General features: G+C 40.9%; 2 protein-coding genes across 7 annotated transcripts in view; one reads left to right on the top strand and one right to left on the bottom strand.

Moving 5' to 3' along the window:
- hwt (SH2 domain-containing adapter heavyweight) overlaps window positions 1-12,965 on the top strand; it is a 103,685-nt gene extending 90,720 nt beyond the window's left edge. For 4 of the 5 annotated variants that reach the window (XM_022814016.2, XM_086976165.1, XM_022814012.2 and 1 more), the window contains 7 exons: window positions 4,900-5,027; window positions 6,070-6,199; window positions 7,605-7,897; window positions 8,174-8,356; window positions 8,641-8,983; window positions 9,323-9,602; window positions 9,843-12,965. In XM_022814016.2, the coding sequence (XP_022669751.1) occupies window positions 4,900-5,027; window positions 6,070-6,199; window positions 7,605-7,897; window positions 8,174-8,356; window positions 8,641-8,983; window positions 9,323-9,602; window positions 9,843-10,029 (1,544 nt within the window). In that variant the 3' untranslated portion in view covers window positions 10,030-12,965. The remainder of the gene's footprint in view (window positions 1-4,899; window positions 5,028-6,069; window positions 6,200-7,604; window positions 7,898-8,173; window positions 8,357-8,640; window positions 8,984-9,322; window positions 9,603-9,842) is intronic. The other variant, XM_022814013.2, reaches the window with a different exon arrangement.
- Window positions 12,966-13,465: 500 nt separating this feature from the next.
- AsnRS (asparagine--tRNA ligase) lies at window positions 13,466-19,130 on the bottom strand. 2 transcript variants are annotated; one of them, XM_022815467.2, is made up of 10 exons: window positions 18,902-19,130; window positions 17,502-17,653; window positions 17,140-17,280; window positions 16,749-16,943; window positions 16,034-16,249; window positions 15,724-15,907; window positions 15,103-15,226; window positions 14,583-14,874; window positions 14,076-14,227; window positions 13,466-13,767 (listed from the first exon to the last, which is right to left on the bottom strand). In XM_022815467.2, the coding sequence occupies exons 1-10, from the start codon at window positions 18,960-18,962 to the stop codon at window positions 13,623-13,625; spliced, it is 1,662 nt and encodes a 553-aa protein (XP_022671202.1). In that variant the 5' UTR covers window positions 18,963-19,130; the 3' UTR covers window positions 13,466-13,622. The 2 variants fall into 2 exon arrangements, with proteins under 2 accessions (XP_022671202.1, XP_086832293.1); XM_086976167.1 differs by lacking the exon at window positions 17,502-17,653 and having other exon boundaries at window positions 18,902-19,109.
- Window positions 19,131-25,162: the final 6,032 nt, after the last annotated feature.

The raw sequence follows: 25,162 nt of genomic DNA, 5'->3' as shown, positions 1-25,162 counted from the left end.
AGGGACCAGAATCCACGAGAGCCTCTGCGGAATGCTCCACCGTATGCCAATTGTGTTCCGTAGTCTTACATAGAACAGTTGATTAGCACGGCCGGCGCCTTTTATCTGTAACCCTTACTTCATCATATTGATCAAGTCAGTCAACCGATGAGGACTGTCGATTCGGGGCCGTTCTAGTTGCTTTTTTTAATTTCCCTTATAACTCAAACTGTGCTCATGGCACACGTTCCAAACACATGTTCTTATGATTTGAGTTTCTAAGGAAGATGCGTTTCCTCTTGAAAATGCTTCTCCGAAACTTCAATCGAACTACATTATATATGTAGTTGTAGTTATCGTCGTCGTCGACTATACGAATGTACGTTTTTGTGGTACCTCATTGAACCTATTAGGAGAGATCACTGTGAGCGACGTGTACCATATACGACTGTTGCAGAAGGCTTCGTTCATCTGTTTTGAAGCGCACATGTGTACCTTCGTGTGGCTATACGCGACAGTATTAGGCAGTTCGATCAATAGATATCTTTTGTTCCTGTTTCTCTGATCTACCCGAAAAAAGGGGCGGATGGAAATCGTTCTCTTACCGGCTCGTGGCCTGATGACGCCGGCCATATGGTGCCTGCTTAACTGGTCGACGTTCGATCCTTGTATTATCACCTATGAATGTATGCGTGTGTGCGCGTTTGTCGCATGTCGGACCGTAGTCTTTGCGATAGCATGATTCCGCCAGTCAATTATCGGTCTGTACGGTCGAAGTGGTGAACGACGTGCTATTTGACCGTGCGCGCATCACCGGCCTGGGCGGTCGGGAACGACTGCGGTACGCACACGCTTTCATAAATAGAAGATAAATAATAAGAAGTTGCTTTTGTTTGCTTAGTTGACACATTGGAACAATTTAAGAGCTGCTGTTGTGCTGTATGGGTTACAGTTGGTGTAATCTGTAGTTGAGTTTTCAGGCTAAAGTCATTCTCCATTGGTGGTGAAGTACTATTGACTATATCAGCGTATGCTTAATGGCAAAAGGCTAATTCGAGTCCATATTGAAGCGAATAACATATTATGTATATTTAACCCAAGGAGAGTCATGCATTTACCACTGAATGAAAAATGAGAGATATGTCCTAATTAATGTTAATATCAATAGTAGAAAAAGTCTCTCGTGTGCCTTATATTAGTGGTCCCATCTAACTGGTGCTGTCACTGCTGATTACGGTTTTTTGTTGCAAATAATGCTTGGTGTTGTAAGGAGAGCCTATATTTTTGACCATATTTATTTGCGACGATTCAGTTTTTGCACATATTTACGTTTGCGTGCTGTGAAGATTTTTTCCTAGACTAGCTCTAAGTATCCACCAGCCGTCACGGGACTATTTAGGCGTTTCGCTTGAACAGAGACGTTTTCAGGAACACTCATAGCTGTGGGAGTCTACCCCTTCTGGTGTGGTGACTGTTCCTAGAACTAACAATCTCCAAAGAAGGTGTTGCGGAACTTCAGAGGTCGAAGTGACTGTATACCATAGACGACGATGGCTATAGCCAAATCCAACGGGGATGGGGGGCATTCATAGGGTGGCGGCGACCCATATGACGGCGGCACGCGTACACAAGCTAATAATCGAGCGGATGAGTTCTGAAGCTCCGACGACTACAAGTGACGAGCGTGGTCACCCATCCGTTGAATGTGCACCGCCTATCGTGGACAGTGGAGGCGAAACAAATAGAGAAAGACAGTCACCGAGAAAGCTAACTTTTCACGAGAGATATGGGGCAGCTTAAGGCAAAAAGTGCCACAGGAATTATTTCAGACCGGCAAACAAACCTCACTTGTGTAGCGCGTAAAATAGCGATTTCAGGACTGTAATGAGTTTATATTAGTGCGTCGTACATATGGCAATAGATGGATCCTGCCAGTTATCGGTCGAAGGTGACAGATGGTGTGCCACTGAGGTCTAGCTCCTAATAGCTGAACCCACAGGATAAAAATGCTTTGAAGAAAGTTGACTTTAGTCTCTAAATAATGAACAGGAACAAAGTGACAAGAAATCATTAATTTTATTGAAGACTGATTTTTATCTAAAGAGAGCCTTCTGTAAACGTTTTTAGTGCCACGCTAACATAGAATAACCAAACCTTCATATATAGAATAGAGGAGTTTACAAGAACTCACTTTACAGGATTTTTTCGTTGCACATAGGCAATTGTTGCTTTCAAATCAAGAAATACTTGAAGATATTATCTATTGGGATCGGGAACTCTACATGAAGTAGGACAGTGCGTGATAGGATTTCCATGTTAAGCTGTCTAGAAGAACTAACAATACCCAAAACGCTAACAGATCATTGCAACAATATTGCTACAAACGCACGAGGCGGAGGAATGACCAATAAGCCTAAATTTGCTCACGAATCACTTCGACGAAATAGGGTGAACAGTTTGACGACAGTAGAGTCATCGAATGAACGAAACGTCCATAATAATTTGTTTTCCTCTGAAAATACACGTCCAAAGTTTGGAAAATGTACCTCTACTATTAGGATTTAGCTACTGCTACCGTGGTGTTGATGTCGCAATATGTGCTTCTGCAGCATATCGCAAATAAATAATAATAGTAAAAAACGGTCTTACGGTCGAACCCGCTTGGCTCTGACTTGGTGATGCAGCCATTTGGCGTCTGCATTGACTGATTGATCTCCGACCCCCACATCGTTACCTGAGCGTGTGCGTGTTAGTCGCATGTCGGACTGCAGTCTCTGCGATAGCGCGACTCTGGCAGACAGTGACCAGCCTCTTATACTGTCACAGTGAACAGTGAGCCGATTGTCAGCCCTAGTGATGCGTTGTAATGAATCATAGAAGACCGTGGCAGAGTTGCTCTTCACGTGGTAATAATGAAGCAAACTAAGAGTATAGTACTTGTTTCGTTTTATTCAAATCATAATCCTTAAACTTAGATTATGTAAAAAGTAATCACACATATAAAATATCAAGCTTCCTTCGTTACACGATCATTATGTTTAATTGAACGCCCAAATGTCGTTTTCTGTTAGGCATTCCCTCGTTGAGAAAGTCACAGCCAAGGACGAAAGTTTGGATAAAATAAAATCTCCGAAACGTGTTCGTGAATGTACGGTTTGTATTCCGCTCGACCGATCTCGATTTGCTCCCGCACCTCATCCTCTCGCGCTTCTGTTAATATACACCTCCTAACAGAGTCAGAATAAGCACATAGTCAAAAGCAAATAGCAAACGCATACAGTGTGTCTAATTGATCACCGACAACACTTCACCACATTTCTATCGTCCCGCTGCCTAAGTTTCTGTCGACCTATAGCGGAGGCTGGTTTCCAGCAGGGAGATGGTGGGGTTTTTCATGCGATTCTGCCCGACCTAGGCATATCCGGATGGGGCGATGGCAGAGTGTCTGGCACTTCGGACACTACATAGCTCTCTAAAACCGCTAAATAAAACGAAAAATTATAATGGTACCCGAACAATAGATTGTGTGCGCGATAACGAACCGCGCAGCTTCACGACCAGATCGTTAAGTGCACCCCATCTAATGCCTCAAGACTACCCTATCAATATGCATCAAAGACTACAAGTATTATTTCCCGAGTGATCTGGAGGTGGAACATGCTTCCACAGGGCTCTAACCGAGCTGAATTGCGTTCTGGTACGTCTGAATGTGAGTTCTAGCTGTGACACAAATTGAATGATATTAGAACGGATCGACTGCATACATGCCATGTTACTTTTGGGCGCAGTCCAAGTATAAGGAAGCCTAAGCTTCGAATTGATCAGGTTGTGTAGATGGCGTCTTATTGGTGCCTGTAAAACCATCACCTTATGAGCCCTACACACCATCGATGAGACGGTGGAACACGGATCGATTTGCCGTGGCGTTTGTACTTCCCATGCAGCGGTACATGGTGAAGCAAGTGAAGAGGTAGTGGCGGGAGAGCCAATCGGTCTATGAGAGGCCGCAACACCTTTCGAACGCCTACTGATATCATAAATGTAACATATGGCAGGCGATCGGACCTGCCTGGTTTAAATACGGACGCCAAAAGCCGAAAACGATTCAGAGCTGACATATGCTGGTTCACAGAGAAGAAGAATGTTGCTGGAACAAGAGCAAATGCATTCCTGGAATTCGAACACTGAAAAAGATTTACCTTAATGTTAAAAAGTAGAGACCACTAAATCAGTAAATAGTTCGTGACCTCGTGGGCGGCTTCGTGTCGCGAGAACACAAACATGCTATACCGCGCCGTGCGTCGATAACGGCGTCGCGAGCAAGAAGCGGGTCGGACACCATATGCGAAGATATGCTACTGTACGAAACCAAGATAAAAGGTAGAAAACATGAGCAAGTGGCCGGGGGTTAGAAGGCGAATCTACGGTGACGACAGCGGTTGGGGACCTGCTGACGGTATTTAGAAAAGTCGCTGCTGGCGTATGCCTCCCAACCTCCTATCGTGATTGACATACGGATAGCGATAGGACCTGTTCTGTCTGCAGCGCTAATGATCGCGTGGGCGAGAAAAGCACACAGATGTATACAGAGCGTCGATATGTATGAACCAATGTCCCAGTCATTAGAAAGCAACGGTACCCACAGCTGGAATGCGTACTCATAGATATCATCAGCTGTCTGATCAAGTTGTAACCGATTAAAATGACACCTAAGAAAAGGAAAGTCGGATCATATGAATATATGAAGCGGGTGGAAATGCTTAATTCGATCAGAAGTCGTTAGATATAGTCCTATGGATGAACAGTCGATAACGGCTGTTCGTCTTACTGAAAGTAACCATAGACAGTAGATCATTGTAAATATTCTTGTTCGAGCAAATAGACTAACATAGCCGAGTCATACTCTGACGCGGTTTGCAGGGGCCTTTACGCAACAGCCAGCGAGATGCAACAGTGAAAGTAACCTGGCTAATATTGGCAGGGCTTGTAGCGGCGTCGTGGGGCATGGGGAAAGTGGACGTGTTCAGCACAGCCAGGACGACCTCCAGGTAGGTGAAAAGTAGGCAGACTAACTAATTGAATCCGACCTACTTGAAGAATAACCCGCGTATGCTTGACTAGCAATAATTTTCCACTGCTGTATCATAGCAAGCCTTAAAACGATGGCTGAATAACAACTTCTCGTGCTTTTTTACTTAAAGTAGTGATACATCCATCATACGTCATAGGACTAATAGTAAGAATAACATCAACTGCAATTTTCCTTTGCATAGTATTAAAATTAGCCATTTATAGTTACAAGCCGTTAGTATTACACTATGGAGTATGTTTTGATAGAGCTGGAACTGTGGCAAGGAATAATATTAGTAAAATTTAACCAGGTATTGAAGACTTTGCTGTTAGAATTAACCCGTTCCTTCTATGAAGGACCAGCGATGATCTAGGAAGACTCTTTTATTTCCTGCTCCTTCGCAAATTGGGATCAAAATCTATTTGCTCCTTTCTGTATATGGTTGAAGGCTAACGAAAAACCCTTATTTTTATTTGTTTGCTTGCAGTGATGCTTATATTGCGTCGATTTTAGTTATTATGTTGCGTTATGAGTACTTAATTTTGACAAGTAAATATAGATTTCTATCTAGTGACTAATGGCCCTTGCTAGCATAGATTTTGCCGTAACGACGACCCTTGCCTCAAGGATATTCGGTGATAGCTGGTTACTCCAGAGAAGTTTCGATCGTATTATGAAGTATTTGAAAACGTTTTTTTTTGCAATAGAATAGGATTCTGTCTACAGGAATATTGCTCATTTATCAGTTGTTCATAAGTTTCAAGAGTTCATAGGCTCGTAGGTTTCTGATTGTCATTTTAATCGACCAATTTTCGAACACCATCGGTAATCTTGTCTCTGACGGCGTACTATTGCTTGGGCTGACATGGCAAGTACAATAAGTGTATAGTCAAAAAGATCTATAATACGATACGCGATCAGTTCTTCCAATCAACAACTTGGTAGGAGACGCTAGCAACAGACGCGGTTCCTACAATTACATCATATTCAATATTAGCTATTTTTCTTTGTGTTTCAAGGTAACATTATGCGACGAGTACCAGGATCCAGTGGACCTCATCGCCGAGCTAAAAAACTCCCGTACCCACACTGGCAGCGATGGCTGTCTTGAGGATATGTACTCTACGCCGTACGCCTCCATGAATCTCGGTAGGAAGTTTCTACACTTCATTTTCCGTAGCATCCATTATCGTTCAGTGTTTCATTGACAGTTTCGTAAAATGTGACATATATTTCATGTTGCATATACTAATCGCTATATCCGCTGAAGATTCTGTTTATCGCTTCTTCAGTGTTTAAGTATTGACATTGGCTAAATGGAGTGGACAGCTGTGTAAATTGTGCATTATATTCTACCTGAACATGGGTAAGCATGTTCGTCATGGAGGACAACATACTCAGTGATGGAGCCTAAATATTTACTCAAGTGTGCCTGTAATATCATGCTATAGACAATATTATTTTTTCTGTATTTTACATTCGAATCGTACTCGTTACTCTGATATCGCTGATAAAGGCAAGCCTATTAGTACATGTCCCCCCACAATAGCTGCAGGCAGTACATTGGTAGCTTGTCTTCTAAATCACACAGGGCCCTAGCCTGCACGGTAGCAGGGCTGACGAAGCTGTCAACGCCAGTGATTTCTATTCCCTGCTCTGTTCTTATGATCGAAGAACCTGCTCGTTTACGGAGATCCCTTTCGATATTTTGTAAGCGCTGATGATTAGCAGGCGCATATAAGTCTGTTATATTATTAATTATAGCTTACTGATTAGTTCAGCAAACGGTGTATGAGAAGCGATAAGCAGATAGAAATGCTGTTATTTAGGGCGTTCCTTTTTCGAGTGTCGCCCATTGTCTAAGTAGCAATTCAGCTTTTAGGCAGAGCCTTCGGCGACACCACTGCGTAAGGTATTTTGGCCTGCTCTACTGATCTGGTTGATTTGTCCACTCACCTGTTATGCAGATCGCCGCTTTATGTATGGACACGTTTCTTAATGTTCAGTTGAAGATGTATGTTGACTTGCGTAACGGCTAACGCAAAATATTAGCTTTTGACGAAAGCTCGTCATAAAAACAGAATACGTTTTGTTGCAGCTAAGAAAAAATTATTAGAAAGTTACCGAAGCATTGCGCACCTTTAATGCTGCGTATGCCGCTTGATAAAGCAGATCTAACTTTCGCTTAAACCATATCACCTTAATGGCACAATATTTTGCACAATTAGAATCGAAACAATCAGATTACACAATAGTAATAAAAAAAAAACTAAAGTTTATTTCATTTATTATTTGCTACATATTTGCGTATTACCAAATACAGCCATACGAGCCTTTTTTATGTGTCGAATTTACGTCCGGTAACGCTTTTAAACTTGCAAGCACGAAACGAAGTGCGTCTATGTTCGGGTTCGAACCTAAACCACAACGTGAGCTTAAAATTACTCAATAAGCCATCACGGAGAACTATACGAGCCTGCCACCTCAAGAACATTGTGCTTTTTTGCTGTTTTTTTTTTTTATTTACTGTGTATTATTTTGTCATGTATTTTAGTCTCTTCAGGTAAACTAGCCGCAGCGGCCGCAAACGTCCGAAACGGTGCCGACGATCTTATGGGAGTTGGAGCTCCCCCTAGACCGCCGCACGTTCGGCGAGCAAATTCAACGAGTGCGAGTCATGGCGGAGGAAATGGCGGTCGGAAAACGGATCTGCCTCCAGGCATACCTCGCGCCCAACGGAAAGCCCCTTCATCGTCGTCGCACCAGCAGGGAATACCGCTGAGCTCGGCAAACCCTTTGCGCCAGCAACAGCAGTCATCGACCAACGCGGTACTGCCGCCGCAACAGGTACGGCCTACTAACGTTGCCATGGAACCAAGAAGGGAACAGCGATGCATTTTTACTTTGCTCAATGTGACGAACATTTTCAATAATATATGTATATATATAAATAAGCCCAGCACAATTTAGAAGGTAATTATACTGCGATTTAGTTCTCAAATACGTCTAAAAAGTCTACTATTAAGGTACCGTGTGTTAAGCCCTTGCTGACATTTGTCAGCGTATACACTAGACGACTTGTAACGCGAGATGCGTCTTCGTTTATGTTTGTCACGCGAGCAGTTCCAGGGCAGTAGTTCGACCACTACCGCCGCTCCACCTGTACCAGCGCCGCGTCATCCCCGGCAAGGTACGACCTACCAAAACCTTCCTCCAGTTGATAACAGTAATAAGACGCCACCGAGGACAAGCTCGAGGCAGCCATTTCCTTTACCTACGTGCGATGTCAAGGATATTAATAATAAGGCAAGTAAAGTACGGCTATAAAAACATTCATTCCGGGGCTGATGTGTGATTCTTTGCCGGTAATGCTTATAAGAAGAACATTTAACTATGTATGGATGGATGGCTGGCCATAAAGGATTCCCATTACATTGTTGTTGGACGTAATCATAAGTCACAGTAAATGTAAAGCTCCCAATGCCCGTTGCGGTTATGTTTAGCTTATGCGTACTGGTATCAGTTTACTCAAAAAACGTGAACTTTGTTCAATACAACGATTTAACCCTATCTTCCTTTGTCCCATATAGGTGCAGCAAAATCCGTCATGTGATAATCGTCCCGAAGAGGATTATGATTCCCCGTGGGACATACCTAAAGGCGGTCAACCCTCAGCACTTCAGAGGTCAGGCAAGGTTTGCACGTCATCGGTGAGCTCAATTTCATCGGCGAGTTCAGTCGTTTCGGGACTCAGTGGGCCAGTTGGAGTTAGCAGTTGTAATCCAAGTGGAGGCGATTCTTCTCCCAACATGGCTCCACGGGTCCCAGCCCACCGATCTGCCTCTTCCGTATCGTCGGGATCCGCCGACCTCCATCGAACGGGCAGTAAGCAATCGGTCGAAAGGCCTCACGATCTGCTACCATCGAATAATAGTAAGGAAGTAATCTAAGAATAACATATCAGGATAGAATAGAAGCTTCAATAGTAGTAAACCAATACATAGTAACATAATAAAAATAATAATAAAATAACGCAAACACCTTATCGTGAAGGAAAGTACATGAATACACCTAAATACTGAACATGCAGATAGCGTACACGAGTCGTTTGAACCGACCTGTCTCTCGGCCTTACCATAAAATGCAAATGTTCCATCGAAAAATTTGTTCTTAGGTAGAGCACAAGTATTGAATTGCTGAATGAGGTAGACAAAATGGCACCAACAACCAATTAATTAACATGCGGTTTCTCTTAACATCTTCTATCTGAAGGTTCAGATTCTAGTTCTGTCGCATCTCGACCCAGTCTTCCACTAAATCTAAATGGGTCACCAAAACGGAGTCGAGGTAATATGGCCTTCAACTTTGGATGCTCTGTCCCGCTACCACAAGGCGAGCCGGTAGACCCGGCACTCGGCTTAGCTCGTCAAGGATGGTACCATGGAGCTATTTCACGGGTGGATGCTGAATGTCTACTTCGCAGTCAAAAGGAGGGTAGCTACCTTGTTCGTATTAGCGAGAGCAGCAAACAGGACTACTCACTGTCTATCAAGTAAGTTCATATAAAGTCAGCCTATTTAATTATTGTTTTTATTTAATAAGTAGTTCTTTACATCTGTTTCATATAGTTACAATCAAATGATCAATTAAATCAAAATGGATCCTTCATTTTGGATTTTTTGGCCATAAGACGCGTAGTGTGTACTGTTTCTTCCCAAAGCTAACTCTAACAAAAATAATTTCTTACATAATCTTTGCCGCCGATTCTTTTTGAAAACTGTGCATCTTTCAGGAGCACTCGCGGGTTCATGCACATGAAAATTGTTTACAAGTCTGACGGCCGTTTCGTGCTGGGCCAGTTCAGCAAACCGTTCGAGTCAATTCCCGAGATGATTCATCATTATTCATTGAATAAATTACCCATCAAAGGCGCCGAACACATGAGCCTTTTACATCCCGTTATTGCTCAGCTTCTCTAACATTTCATCGGCAGTTTCCTCGCTACTTCTTGCTGGAAAACAAAAGCTGTCTATGCAGTCGACTTATATGGATTAGAATTCGTCACCAATGTATGACAAAGTGTTAGAATTGTGTTTTCGGTCCGATCTGTTTTTGAAAATTGCTTTCATTATTTCTTATGCACCAATAACCCAGCTGGTGTAGGTTGGCACAGTTGGGTTAACTACGCCAACAACAAAGTCAGGCGATTTTCGAAGGCTTATCGAATAGTCGCGCAGGGTATTGATGATATAAATCATAAATATAATTATGCTGAAAATCATAAAACGTAACACACACAATGCTCACATCTACATACAAACGGCAAATGGAAATTGTACTTAGCGCAAACCCCGCTGGAATCGAGTACATTTCCTATATTCTTGCACGACCTCATCCATCGACTGGCTCACTTTAAGCTTTTAGAACGCGCTCACACAAGTGACGCGGCCGATATCAAGCATTAGTCAAGTGTTTAACGTAAGAATATTACAGAATCGCTACATTTATATGAAGAGTTGACTGGATGCTACCTTGGAACACATTAAGTTCACAGTTCATAATGGTCGTCCAAATACTTTGTTGGCCGGAAGCCATTGTTCCACAATGTACCGGACAGTAGGTGTTGCCTGGGTTGTATAGTTCGCACACATCCCTCTAGCGCGACTAGGGACGACGAGCATTACCGTTGCTGTAAAGTTATACCCCATTGACTACACAAGAAATGTACCATTGTCTATACAGTGCATATGCTTGGCATTGACTGTTGCGATCCCCATCATCAACATGTCTGTTGGCTGGCCGCAAATGACTTAGACTAATTTGATATTTTGTAACGACTAGAGGAAGACGAAGATGTAAAATTTCCTTTACATCACCGGTCTGGTTGAGATATCATGCAGTCGAAAGCCGGGGCGATCTAAGCAATATATCATGGACACTCATATACGTACAACTTACCAAGACCAGCGGCAGACTTTCAACAACACAACATGCGGAGAGACACAGCAAGCTTGTTCAGTCGCTACGGTAAGAAGCTTTTTGCCCTTTTACATATATATATATATGTATGGGCAAACTTAATGTACATAAAAGCATACGACAGGTCAGCAAGGAAAATAATCATATTCAACGATAACATTATCAAAGGAGATCACGAAGGAATATAAACGCCAATAGTTATATATATATATATATATATATATATATAATCTTTACATATGTGAAGCCAATTTCAAGACTGCAAAAGCAATAATACGTTTTGCTTAACCCCATTTTCCTTTTCGAGGCATAAGAATAAATTAAATACAGCCCCAGCTCTTTATAGAAACTCCGTATAGTCGCACTAAGTGTATCTAGCAGTCTTCAGTAAATTCCTTTTCTGCCATGGCTTCTCCTTCACCGAAATCAGCTCTGAGCTTATCATGAGAACATTGCCATGTTTGATCGCTAATATCACATGATCTTCTGCTTCGATGAAGACGCTGAAGCGGCTCATGAGGACAGTTGACATACGAAAGGAAAACACACAAAAGCCGAAATAACAACTATGATTATCGAGAAACAAACTAAGCGAAAGAAAATGTGTACGTTCTAAGTTGCACTTTTGGCGAAACCTGTTCGAGGCACTTGGTTGGGATCGAAAAAAACCTGCCAGTCAAACGGCCAAGGTATTCGTCACGTGGTATGATAGTAATAAAAAGAACAATCACAATTCATGTATAGCAAATTGACGCCAAAAAGGGGTTAAAGGTTTAGAACAAATTATACCGCTTGCAAATAATGAGTGTTCCCAACTCGTATTGTTACATATTGATAGGAATGACAAGACCATACGTAGTTACGGGTACTGCTAAAGAAGATCGCGCTTGCGCAATGATTGTAGACATTGCTTTCAGTGACAGCGGACAGAGTAGTATTCAGATATTTGTAGGTAACTATGCAGTCCCTTCACAATGATATCTGGAGATAAGGCAGGCGAAGAGATGACGCAAATTGATTTATCAAGCACAACACTAGAAAGAAATCACCTCATATTCGACCACTGAAAATAAAAAGGAAAATCAATCTTTCTGCACCAATTTGTCACGTGTATCGTAACGCGTACGAGATACATGCACCTTTTTGTGATATCTGCTTGGAAATAGCGATGACAACAGGCAAGGAAATAGGAAAACTATTCTCGAGTCATTATTGTGCGACCACAAAAACAGGAAAGCAGGGAAAGTATATAAAGGTAACCATGATATACATAATAACTATTTATATTTGTGTACATGTGTACACCAGTGATTGATAACAATCGTCGATCTCTGCGGGATATGCGACGAAAAGCGCAAACTAAATATAAGTAAAGAAAAAGACAAACCAAAAAATAGCTTATAGTCTATCTTTAAAAAAGCTCGTCTTAACTATGAATGTGGAGAAAAATGGAGGGGAAAGTTAATTATGTCAAATAGTAATATTAATGCTGAACACGCTGCAAATGTGTAAAAAGAGTAAGAGTACAGGCAAAGATGATTATGATGACTAAGCTGTATGTAACTATCGCATAGTGATTATAATTAGGAGGAGAGCGGAAGAGAGGTATAATCTACGTGCGAAAAACGTGTGTTAAGAGGGCTGAAAAATTCACAGACAGGATAGGAGAGTGTTAGCGAACTTCCAAGAGAGACTGATAAGTTGACAGTGCTGATTACGATGATAATTATCTGTAAGAAGATTATGGGCATTTTTCCTAATATATTCTCTCGGCGATAGTCTGCGCTCTCGTCTGATGATCGTGTGCACAAAAAGCATCTAGGTCGGTTTGTCAGACGGCGACAATAGCGAAGATTTAGCTGGATGAAGTAATATAACCAAATGCAATAAATATAAAGAGCAAACAATTCAAAAAATAAAGAAATTATAAAGTTTACCGTGGCGTTTGTTTTTGACTAGGTACGGTAGCTAGTTTTATGTTAGCGTGTGAATTTTCCAAAATTTATTAGATAGAATAATGACGACGTATTCATCTTCAGGTATCCGGGCCTTTTTACGTTTTTATATGACGTTTCAACTTCAACAATTTAGCTCACGCATGGGAATCTAATCGAAGCATTGTTATTATCAAGCCCTTTAAGTATACAAGTAACGTCTTAGATGTATGCCCTAAAGCATGGAGCTATAATTTCACGAAAATTAAACATCATAACAAGACCAAATTATTGAAAGTTCGGCCTATTTACTCCGGTTGTCCCCGTCGCTCATACCTAAAAAAGCTAAAAGTGCTTATTTAAAAAAAGCCTTCATAATCGACATTTGCTACCATGAGTAGGTCGAAATGGTCACATACTAAGACTGTGTGTGTAATCGTTGCTCGACGAAGTGTGTAAAGCTACTCTCATTTTCATCACATTGAATTAAGTACATTATAGGTCCATGAATAGAAATTTATTTAGATAAAGTATGGAAAGGTCAAACGAGCATACATGCGCCAATACGGTCGACACTGGAATCTAGACGTCTGCCGTTCAGTGTCAGTACTTTTTTTTGCTCACTTCAAGATTCAGCCTCTATCACTCAAACACATACGTTAGGGCTTGCAACGTCCGACAAAGCGTGGATACAATATTACATCTCTAATGTGATATCTTCCGAGTATCCAGGTAAGGAACCGTTCGAATCCTAGACCGAAACCTCCATGGGGGCACGTTCCGAAGCGACGCTGGTCGATGTACCTATGAAAGAGCGGAAACAAATGGTAGACGAGTGATCTACAACGAGCGATATAAATCGGCATACATATAATTCGGCTAGATTACACAAACGAATACCACTACCACAACAACGACGGTTTACGGCTTGATACAAATTAATTCTACTCAGTAAAATTTACGCTACAAGTCGTTCGAACGTAATATTATTATGTAAAAACGGTCGAACCATTGTCTGACACGCCGTCTGAAAATTTGTATTACTATGCATACTAAGCGTTAATTATTATGCATTTTCAACAATAAGCGAAGAATAAAGGAATCGTTGTTACCAGAAATAGTTAGCCATATCGATGTTCTCGCGTTTGAACCCTTCTGTGAGTGATTCCTCCTTCCAAACCCTCATTGATCCACCCACTATTTCACCGACGCCAGGCATTAATACATCAACGGATTCCGTAACTCGGTTGTCGGCGGCGTCTCGCTGCAGACATACAAAGTGACTTTTTAGATATATTTTCCATTTACACAGTTCACCGTTGCAGAGACATTGAACGGCGTGCGGCACATTCTATGGTAACTAACATTGCGTGAATAGCTGGTAGATCACGACAGGTCGAATCTAAGGGGCATTGAACGTCAATTCCATTAGCTTACCTTTTGCTTTAAAACCATCACTACGAACTTTATCACTGTACCGCACATTAGATACAAGTTATTGCTAGCTAGTTTTTAGTTCTAGCACGACTTCAAGTGGTATATCGGATATAAAATTCGGAAACACTTCGCAAGTAAATCATCGTAGGTGATAACTGACCAGTGCTTGTGTAGTTAGTTACCTGCATGTAAAAGCTTTTAATCTCAGCAGGGAACCTATTGAGTAGAATCGGCTCTCCTATTTGGTCCGTCATTTTTCTTTCTGGCATCTCGGGTATGTCGTCTCCGAAATCAAAGTGAGTTCCATCTTCTTTTAGGATATCGTGAGCGCGACAGTATTCAATAGCATCGACGTAAGTCATTCGCTTAAATGGTTTTTTAGGAGGCTCAAACGACGGGTTCAGCTCCTTGATAATCTCGCCAATAGGCGATTTCATAGCACGCTCAGCGACATCAACGATCATATCTTCAATCCTGGAAGGACGCAAACACTTATGAAATAATTCTCCATAATCGTACAAAAAATCGATTTCGCTATGCCAAACGGCGCCTAACAGGATCAGATGATACTTGTTTTAGAGCATCTACGCATGTGGTTCCTGCAGCTCGATCACGAAGCTCGATCATTTAGAAAAGTTTAGATCGCACTACGAAATGAAAAAAAACTGATTAGTAAAACGCCAGCCAATCAGCCGAAGTTACCTGTTGAGCAGCTCGTCGAAAGTTATGTACACGAACTCTGCTTCGATGTGAGTGTATTCAGCCAAATGGCGGCGCGTGCGTGATTGTTCGGCTCGGTATGACATTGCGACGCAGAATACGTCTCCTACAAACAATTGCGAATTGATCGAATCAGGTAGAGTGCAACATTAATACCGTGCACTTTCGATGTAGCTTAGTTAGTTTAGCTTTAACCGTAGGAGCTTCTAGCCTGATAGCAGCGCTTTACATTGAAGTCGCATGTAGGAACCTCAGTATCCAACGTTTCGGATAAACGAAGGAAACGCCTCAAAAAAGAGACCGCCCCATAGGTACAGTAATTTTTTTTCACTCAATTGTATTGGACACGTTACATAATCAAGTGTAGCGTACGCAATCGATCATCACACCTGTGGCTTAATAACGTAAAATTACGAGTTTTACTTGTGCGAACTTTTCTGCACCCGCAGATCGCACAGCGCGCAATACCATTGTTCCCAATCGTATCACTGGCATTATTACCTGTTATATATTATAAATGATAACACTGCAAGTAGATAAATGGATGATAGATAAACAAGAGATACAAAGATATTGTTATAAAAGCATGACCTAGAGATATACCTAGAGAGGGTAGCATGGTTTCGAGGTAAAGCTGTGAACTTTGCGTTAGGTAGGCTTCCTCTCCGAAATAGTCCAACTTAAACAGTGTAGAACCGCCCTCGACTTGACACTGGACAAGTGTAGGAGGAAATACTTCTGTATAGTGACGTTCAAAAAAGTGGTCTCGGAAACACTGCATGATTACCTGTAACGTACCACGTACCGGATGCTTACAATGAGCTGTATCCAGTCAAGGGTAATTAATGAGGACGTCCCAGGCGTATATTCTAAATCTACTTCGATCGTGAGATAATAGATAGGAGCAACTTACCGACCGGGCCTTCATAATTTTGCTCAACGTCTCGCTACGCAGTGCTAGATGTCTGTTATCGAGTAAAACATCGACATGGCTTTCATCATTGATAACGTTATCGATACCACCAGCGGGAGCTTCTCCAATCATCTCCCAATAGTCAGCCAGCAACTCGATATTTCCTGGCGCCGATTTGCCTTCTGGAACATCATTCACTATGCCTGTGATTAAAACCTGCAAAAATAAAAACACGATTACCATCATAACCGTAATGCTTTGAAACTACCGCCCAGCAATTGACTGCCTTATGAGACGATGATCTACAAATAACTGAATGACAGCTTGCCGCGAACAAAAAAAAACCCAGAAGATACAACCCTCCAGTAGACTTCCTTCTGAAGTAAAAAATCTATTTTAGTATAGATAAAAACACTAAAGCCAGGCCATATCATTCTGCCTAGCCGAACTGCATTATCGTCGAACTATCACAAATTCATTTCTTTGGCAAAAATGTATGTCAGCCAAATCAGTCTAACATTAAGCTACATGTATTTACAAACACCATAGGAAGATACCATAGGTGACTGGAGTTATCTACTAAAGCCCAATTGATAAATGTTCGAAGAAATGGGTAGTACTGATAACCTGCGTACTCTACAAAGGCAACATCATAGAACGTATACACAGAAGCGTAAAGTAAATACATTTATAATTTCTGTCAGAGGTGTCATACCGTGCATTCGGTAGTCAACTTGAGTGCATTAACAGTTTGACATAGCTTGTCACTAAGCACGCACTGCAAAAATCCGGTACCATCACGAAGTACAACAAACATGATAGCTTTGCCTTGACGCCGCAGATTGTGTACCCAGCCGAACACACGCATTCGTTTACCTTTGTTCTTCGTAAGTTCACGAATTTTCATCTCCTAAAAAGGCCAATTTGACAAAACGAAATAGGAACATGAAGGCTACCAGCATTTGCAGGCGTTAAAAACAGTCAGTATATCACTATAAACCAGTAAAACATCTTCTAGTTATGTCCGTAGACTCTTGTACATATATAATGCATAAGTTATATATATACATGTCACTATTTTACAAAAATAGAGGGTCGTCCTTTACCATTGCTTTGGGCAAACTGGGGTCCTCTGCAATAACAATCTTCTTTGCTTCCTCCAGGTTCTGCTCGCGTCGTGCGGCATCCTCAGCTTCACGTTTTTCGATTGCAGCAGCTTTATCAGCATCTTTGTAACACTCACGCACCTTTAAAATAAAATCATCTCTGTTTATTATTGATACATCAGGAAATATGCGTAGCAAATCAGAGCAAATCGTAGAAGTCTAAGCCGACTCGTTTAGCTTAGTTGGTCATCGATTGCTCTTATCAATGTCATATCCATCCAGATATAGCAGAAGTAATTTCGAAATTACATGCTATTAACTCACTGGCATTATTAATACTATATTAGCTAGTATAAACATACCCATATTTTTTTAATTTTCTTTTTTTGCGCCTGGCTGATCAGCTCATATTTTACACTACTGTCCTTGCTGTCCACGAAAATATCTGGAAAAGGCTCTTGCTTCGCGTAATGCATTGCACGCAACACCGTTTTGAACGGCGTGCCTTCGGAACCTATAGACAGAAGCCGTTTAGTCACTTTTTTAAACCAACAAACCTACAGAGACCTACGCGGCAACAAAGGTCACGCTTAAATGTAAGAACATATGTTCATATGGGCGAAATACTTCGTGCATAGTGTGTATATATGTATGTATATATGTGTCTACTATTTGCTTCTACTATCTTTATCACCGTTAGTGGGTCTGTTTAGCTGAGTGTAGGCCTGTTTTCTAAACTAATGTTTTGAGTGGGTTTTCGTCTAAAGTTCTTTTAGGTAGGTGTCTATGGCAAAGTTGTAGAGGCAAAAACGTACTAAGCACTTGATGCATTATTATTATTATTTCATAAGAATTTTTTTTACGAAATTACTTTCATAATACTCTACCCTTGATTTATCGTCGAATACCAAAATCTTAACAAAAACAAAATCGAAACGATAAAGTACACAAATACATGCGACGCCCCCGACATACCCTCTCATTTACCCTTTTCTTTACTGAAACCTTCAGTAGTATCAGCCTTGTATAGCTCATAACTTCCTGCTTCATAAATTGTTTAAATAATTTTAATAAAGTTTCTTACACAAGCATAGTCGTTTTTGCCCCCAACATTTCTATCTGCGTATATTATCACAATACGCACGGATCGCGTCACTAACTGACACTGGCAAATTAAGCTTAGGTTTTACTTTAGAAAATCATTTAAACAGTTTCTAACCTCGGCTTCTATTTATTTATTGTCGAATGGTCATATGAATAAAATTGCATTATAATTAATATATAACATTATAAAATGAATGACGAAAAACATATGGTTATGCTGATATCTTTAAATACGTTTAACGGCACTGGACTATGTCCAATTATGATCATTGTTGAGTTGGGGCAAAGAAAAACTCGAGAAAAAAATATGTGGAATATAAACATAATTCGGACCAGCTTTCAATAATGCGCGCATGCCCCTCTGAAATTGCATCAGCTGTTTTCTGTATGGAAAACGTCTTCAGGCACCACATGCACACATGCTCGTCTCCGAGACTACTGAATACAGAACTTCTGTTAACAGATAAAGACCTTTAATTCGAAACATGAATCACGCTAAGGCTATGGACAGCATACAAGATTTCGTGGTCTTGCTTTTCCACTCCTCTCGTTAACTCTGTTTACAATATACACTGTAGAGATACTATGCGCACCGGTTCGTATGCTCGAACCGCCGGCTTTTCCGCCGGTTCTAAAGAAGGCCAGTTTCGATATCTACCATTGCCGGTGTCGTCGGAGCCAGTTGTTTCCGATGTATAAATTGGTGCTCTGTCGCCCATTCTCGTGCTTATAGATCACTTGCTGTTCGTAACACTGGACGGGAATTTAGCTTTTGCACATGGGATGAGTATTGACAGCTCATCCAAGCTTGCCTTGAATTCACCGATGCGTTTATTATCGTCTCTGTTATATAAACGGGTTGAGCCCACGTTGCATCAGCACGATGCGAATGAACTCATTTTCTTTGCCAGTTTACAACGGGCGACCGATGCCTCGTGGAGATGGCGGCGAAATGGAGAAAGAGAGAAAGAGAGAGAGAGAGAGTAGCCGGGACTCCTTTTTGACTAATGCTATTGATACACGTCGTTTGAGTTCATTTTGATGGTACCACGTTAGATCGAGTTGTGATGACTGGGCTTACAATATATAAACGCTATCGGAGCTCGACTATTATTAAATTTCACTTGAGACGTTCGTTCTATTTTAGCAGTTAGCGCTTTCCTACTCGTTTATCTACCACGGCAATTTAGTAGTTGATTATTTGTTACGATGATCTATACGGATGATATACATGCATGATTTTTTTTTTATGTTATTCCTGTATATATAGCGTTATAAATGCATCATCAGTGATACGTGAATCTCAAAACCAACGCAGCCACTTGCACACAGATTAAGATGGCCTAATCTATCTAGCAGCGTTTGCAGTTTGTTTTGAAGGTGTCATGAGAGCCTGTAGTAACATTAGACAGGATTAAAAAATATATTTTTTCGACTACGATCAGCAGCCTTTATGAAGCATAACCTTGGCCTTGAATCCGGTAAAGCTATAAAAATGTTTTGATTAATCTTAAGAATTAGCTTTAACATAAAATAACGTTATCTATCACGAACAAATCTACCGTCGCGTCCTGTCATCAGTAACTTTAACATAATGAAAAAGATCATATTTTCTATAAACTAGCAAATCATTAATGATATTGAGGTTCTTGCAGGCATGCCGTCCTACTGGTAGAAAAGTACTTCCGTTGTTTATAATCCTATTAAGGATTTATAACGCTCCTAAAGGTTTCCACTAGCTTCTGCTTGTTTTTATTTCGCAGCGGATTAATCTAAGTAAACGAATCCATGCGACGCCATTGATATCTTGCGGCAGAATATAGATTGAGCACAAGTTTCCTCCGTAGTCGTCGTCGTCGTCGTCGTTGTGGGCATGGTACGGACTCATATTTAGTAGGTTCAACACTTTTAAACGCAGATTAATTTTAGACCCACAAGCTTTGCACGCGCCTATTTTATTATTTCTTCGTGATCAATTTTACTAGTCGGAGTCGGGGATCCTGTACACCTAGTCAAACGCACACTATAGCTCGGGCACATGGTGATATTTATTCCATTATAAAATAAAATATAGGATAGTAAGAGGTAGAATTTTAACGTCATCTTCAGTAACGTACAGCTAGCGATGCTGTATAGATAGTGGTGCACCTGAATCAGGGAAAACTTTATCTGACTGTTTGCCCTAACGGGTATGTGTTCATCCGCTGCTCCTGGTACTGAACCAAAGTCGATTGTTTTTACAAAAAATAGGGTATTCGTCATGGCGAACAATAGTGCGTCGTTTTTAATATTGAAGTGAAGATTACCTGTTATCTAATTTCCGCGCTGAACGAATCTCCACTAGGAAAATGCCGTCAGTAAGGTTTTAATTTAAAATGATAAATAGTTTCTCAGAATCGTTCAAAAATCCACTTTAGATACGCGTGTGTCTTTAACGACCGTTTAGAAAAGGAGAATATCATTTGCCCACTAGCTCGTCCAGATAAACCCCGACGGCCAGTCTTTTTAAGACTTTTTGCATGATTTTAACTATTTCGAGCTCCTACATTTTTTGGGACCTTTGAGCTGGGAACAGTCCAAAATTTGATTTTGGCCCTTGTTTACATCGTTTGTATGTAGAATATGTGAGCGACACTTTTAAGAGCTTACCCCTGTCGATATCGCTTGAAGCACGGTTGCTATTAGAAAGCTAGTTAGAAATTAAAGGAGGTATATGTTGAAAACGAGTAGTAAGTGTCTTAAGTCCCTAATTAACGCTGTAATTATAGTTGATGATCATTATATTGAATAAATGTAAGCACCAGGAACGATACTTCTAGCGTATGCGAAAAAATTCGTTCATGTTTTTGGACGGGCTTTTCGAAATGAAGCCTAAGAAAAATTTTCAAGGTAGATATGCCGACCGCATCCTACACATTTAATGAGCACGAAGCGTAATAGCTTGTAACATAGTATAGGTACATACAGGCTTGCTGACCTATAGGCCGTGCCGCTGACTTACGTTGGTCGCGTATTCATTTCGACTTTTAACTGGTGACGCTATCTATTTGGCAGATAAAAATCTATTCTTAGAGTATATAGTTTTACCACAGATTATCACTTCGTTTTTTTCTTTAATTAGCTTGTTTCGTGTGTTTATTTAATAAATGCTAAATAGAAAACACAAGATGACTTGAATCGATGCTTCAAATTTTGCTGTACTGCTATTGGGCATTACGGTTAGCCTCTTCCTGCACCCGATTTTGACCACTTAATTTGTCTCTATATTTTGTAGGCAAACACGAAATCACTGCGCCATCACGGGAACAGAACACAAGATCATTTGTACTACAACGAGCGTTTGTGTCGTATTGTTTTGCCACATTTGCTCATATTTCGAATGTTTAATTCATCTTCGGAGAAAAGTCGATCTCGATACTTCATCACAAAGAAACTGGTGCTTCCTTCAAAGCAGCGAGATATTCAGCCCCTTAAGACAACTCATGTGACGTCGCCAGAGCGCAGTTGTAACATACCCATTAGGTCGAGGGACGCGTATTTCAAATTTGGACCTGGACACACTTCATTTTGTACAACCTGAAGTAACGGTTTAAGTACATTAACCATAGGAAATATTATTTCCTACGGGGTTAATATTTAATCAGAGTATAACCTAGAAAAACATGAGAAATAGATTTTTGCCGTTGGTGGTCCATCATTTTGACGCCAACCATTCATCGCGGTGTCTTAGTTTTGTCGATTTCTGCTTGTTGGTTGCCATTATACACGTCGGACTATTATTACTTAACTGTCCATCAATGTGTTATTAAATCTGACAGACAAGACACAGCCTGCCTATAAACGAGCAGGCAAATTTGGACCTACCATGCCGTATGAGTCGTATCAAAACCTACGTTATTGTCGTTGACAATGAAAGACATAATGAACATCGGTTATCGAGTATATTTTCTTTCCCAGATATTTACGGATTGTAAACTGTTTACCTTTCTGCTACCATGTGGATACACAGAGGCAGATGGCTGGATGTATACTAAGAAGGCCGAACCCCTCAGTATCTCGCCGATCGCAACATTTTTGTCTGTTGTACGCTACTACCTGATATGTCCAGCAAGAAAACCTCGGTGTTGGGTTTTACAGATACAGTCAACTCATGACCTCAAATCTGTGGGCGATGCAAGGTGTCGTTTGCTGCTTGGGCCGAAGAGTAGCTGCAATGGAATTCTGGGTTTTTGTTTTGTTTGCATTGCGAATCGCCTGCCCAGTCGGTTCGTACTTCTACCGAACTGAATCAGTACGCAACAAAAACTTGCATGCCACCCACGGGCAAATGATAACCCTCACATCATTTTCACGCAATCACTTATGGAACTGTAGTAGGCCTATTATGTAGACGATAGCATAGACTGACATCGTGTTGCTTATTATTTGTTATGTAGTTGCTACGGAGACATATTAAAGTGCTACCTGTGGCCGAAACCAGATGAGCTTGCTCAGACAATATTGAGTACCGGCAAAACGATATTACCCGTCACTGTACTGCATCAATAACGCCTGTGTCTTGAATAAGACACAGGCGTTATCGAAGCTAGAAGTTTGTCAGATGCATTTCTTGTTTATACAATATGAGCCTGTTAAACTTTTATTGCGACTTTTTTAAAATCATGTTTCTGGGATTACTCCATACCCAATCGGGCAACTAAAAAGATATATCGGACATAACCTTTTAAACCTAATATGACACACGCCATTGAAAACTGCGCGTTTCTTCGCAAATACGTAAAAAAAAATTGATATCCTTGCATAATATTAAAGAGAGAAGCGTATTTCAAAATACGTATAGTAATGTGCTTGTTTCAAAAACAGGTATCATTCACCTTATCAATCATACAGGTCGAAATTCGCGAATGTATCAGTTTGTGTTGCCCAGTACAATTCAAAACAATCATCAGAGATGTGTGCAAGGGCTGTACAAGCTATCTTTAGGGGGAGCTGTAAACCAGACGAGCAGGCTAGTGTGCTACTACAGGAACGCTAGGAACAAAGGACACGCTTCATTCCAATAGTCAAACCGATATTACTTAAGACATCCACACGACCCATGCCGTTTCACTTGGCCTTATAGTATAAGCTGGCAAAATATTAAAGCAAAAGGAAAACGAAGGCCAGGTTGAAAATTATTTAGACTACACGTCCTTTGAATAAAACTGTATTACCTATATACAAAGCCTATAAGCAAATAATCGTGAAATTCGTAGTAGTGCACATTGACGGCATGTTTATTGTGCTGTTACATTCTAGAATACGATGAAAAGCTTTAAAAAAGCCCGGGTCTAGGCAAATAGTAAATGCTTATCGGCACCCGACTGAGACTAGTCGCAGATATGTAAATATTTCTGCCCAGCCTGAATTCAAGATGTTATTCAGTTTTGTGTATTTAACCCAGAGGCTACCGATCTATTCCTACTGGGCGCCATAAGCTATATAGGATTTTTAAGATAAATAAAGAAATATATAAACATATCAATATTGATCGTTATTTCTACACATAGGTATAATAATAGTTATAATCATTAACATTCATTTATATAAATAGGTCGCATTAATGAGCCAAACGGTGTGTTAAGAGGGCACGGCAAGGAAACGTTGGGATTTATAAGCTCAAGATTGACGGCAGATCCTTTTGTCATAACAATCAGTGTTGCAAGTATTGCAGACAAAATCGAATAATAGAACTCTATATTCGAACGATCATTCCGCCTTATCGCTTGACGTGTTTTTCTGTTCAAGGACCGACGGACATAAGAACTGCCAACAGGCTTTCGTCGATTTGGGCTAACGACGAGGCACGAGGACTCGAGGCCATTCATCTAGTAATAGAGGAGCACACTCCATGGATGGGCGTGAGCCCTCAGCATTGCACCTGACACCACCATTGTCAGCCTTTCTACTTTCGCTATGGACATGTGATTTCTATTCGGTTAATAAGCGAATTCACTATATCTACTAGAAAAGTATGTTACTTCAGATAACCGAAAGACGATAATTACATGAGTGGAACGTAGCAGCGTTCAGGAGCACATTTCAGCTTTTGCCGAAGAAAACATGTTCGGAACTCACTTCTTCGATGAACGCTTATTACCAGAAATACTTTATCCGGTCCTATTTGCACTTTTGACCTTACTATCCATTTTAGTGGGAACTCTTATATATATGGTTGCAGATTTCCTCAGTGAGCGCAATAGAGCACTTCGCGAAAGAAGCAAGAGGTTGGCCAAGTTCGGATAAACTCGGTACTTCAACGCACCGCTTAGCTCATTCACCAAAATTGTTTATAAAGAAGGCTGTTTTAGTTTAGCGAAAAACGTTATTTCAGCGTAAAAGGTGTGAACTGTATTTGACACGAATTAAATATTATGAAGGATCTTCTCATGTTAATGGTGCACCTTTAACGACCACCAATACATAGTCATATATGAATGCTTGTATCATTGCAAGTAAAACTAACAAATGTTTTTTTGGGGCCTTTTTTGTAATCAGACGTTGCAGTATTCCGACCGCTACCAGCGATGCCTATAACAACGCTGCTTCCTCCACAGGCAACCATATTGACCTTATCTTGATACCATTCAATTTGACAACGTGGGCCATGATGATTTCGTAGAATTTGTTTTAGAAATAGCTTTAGCAGAGTGGGGCCCCCCTTCGCAGACATCGACAGTATTTACTATGAGTGTCCACGCTGCGCGCGCTGACTTTGAATACATCGTTTACCACAACATCTATGAACATATATATCCGGCTACAATGTTACTATTGGCGCAATAATGTGACAGAGGCCGGATACGTGTACGGGGCTATTGTCAAATGGTATGTGCAAATGGAGCCCTAGATGGGGCAACCGCCAACAGAAAAAACCTTT

This window comes from Varroa destructor, unplaced genomic scaffold, assembly GCF_002443255.2.
Source record: "Varroa destructor unplaced genomic scaffold, Vdes_3.0 BEIS01000007.1, whole genome shotgun sequence".
NCBI lineage: Eukaryota > Metazoa > Arthropoda > Arachnida > Mesostigmata > Varroidae > Varroa > Varroa destructor.
The sequence above is the reverse complement of the archived record's forward strand: the minus strand, read 5'-3'. Positions and strand labels throughout refer to the sequence as shown.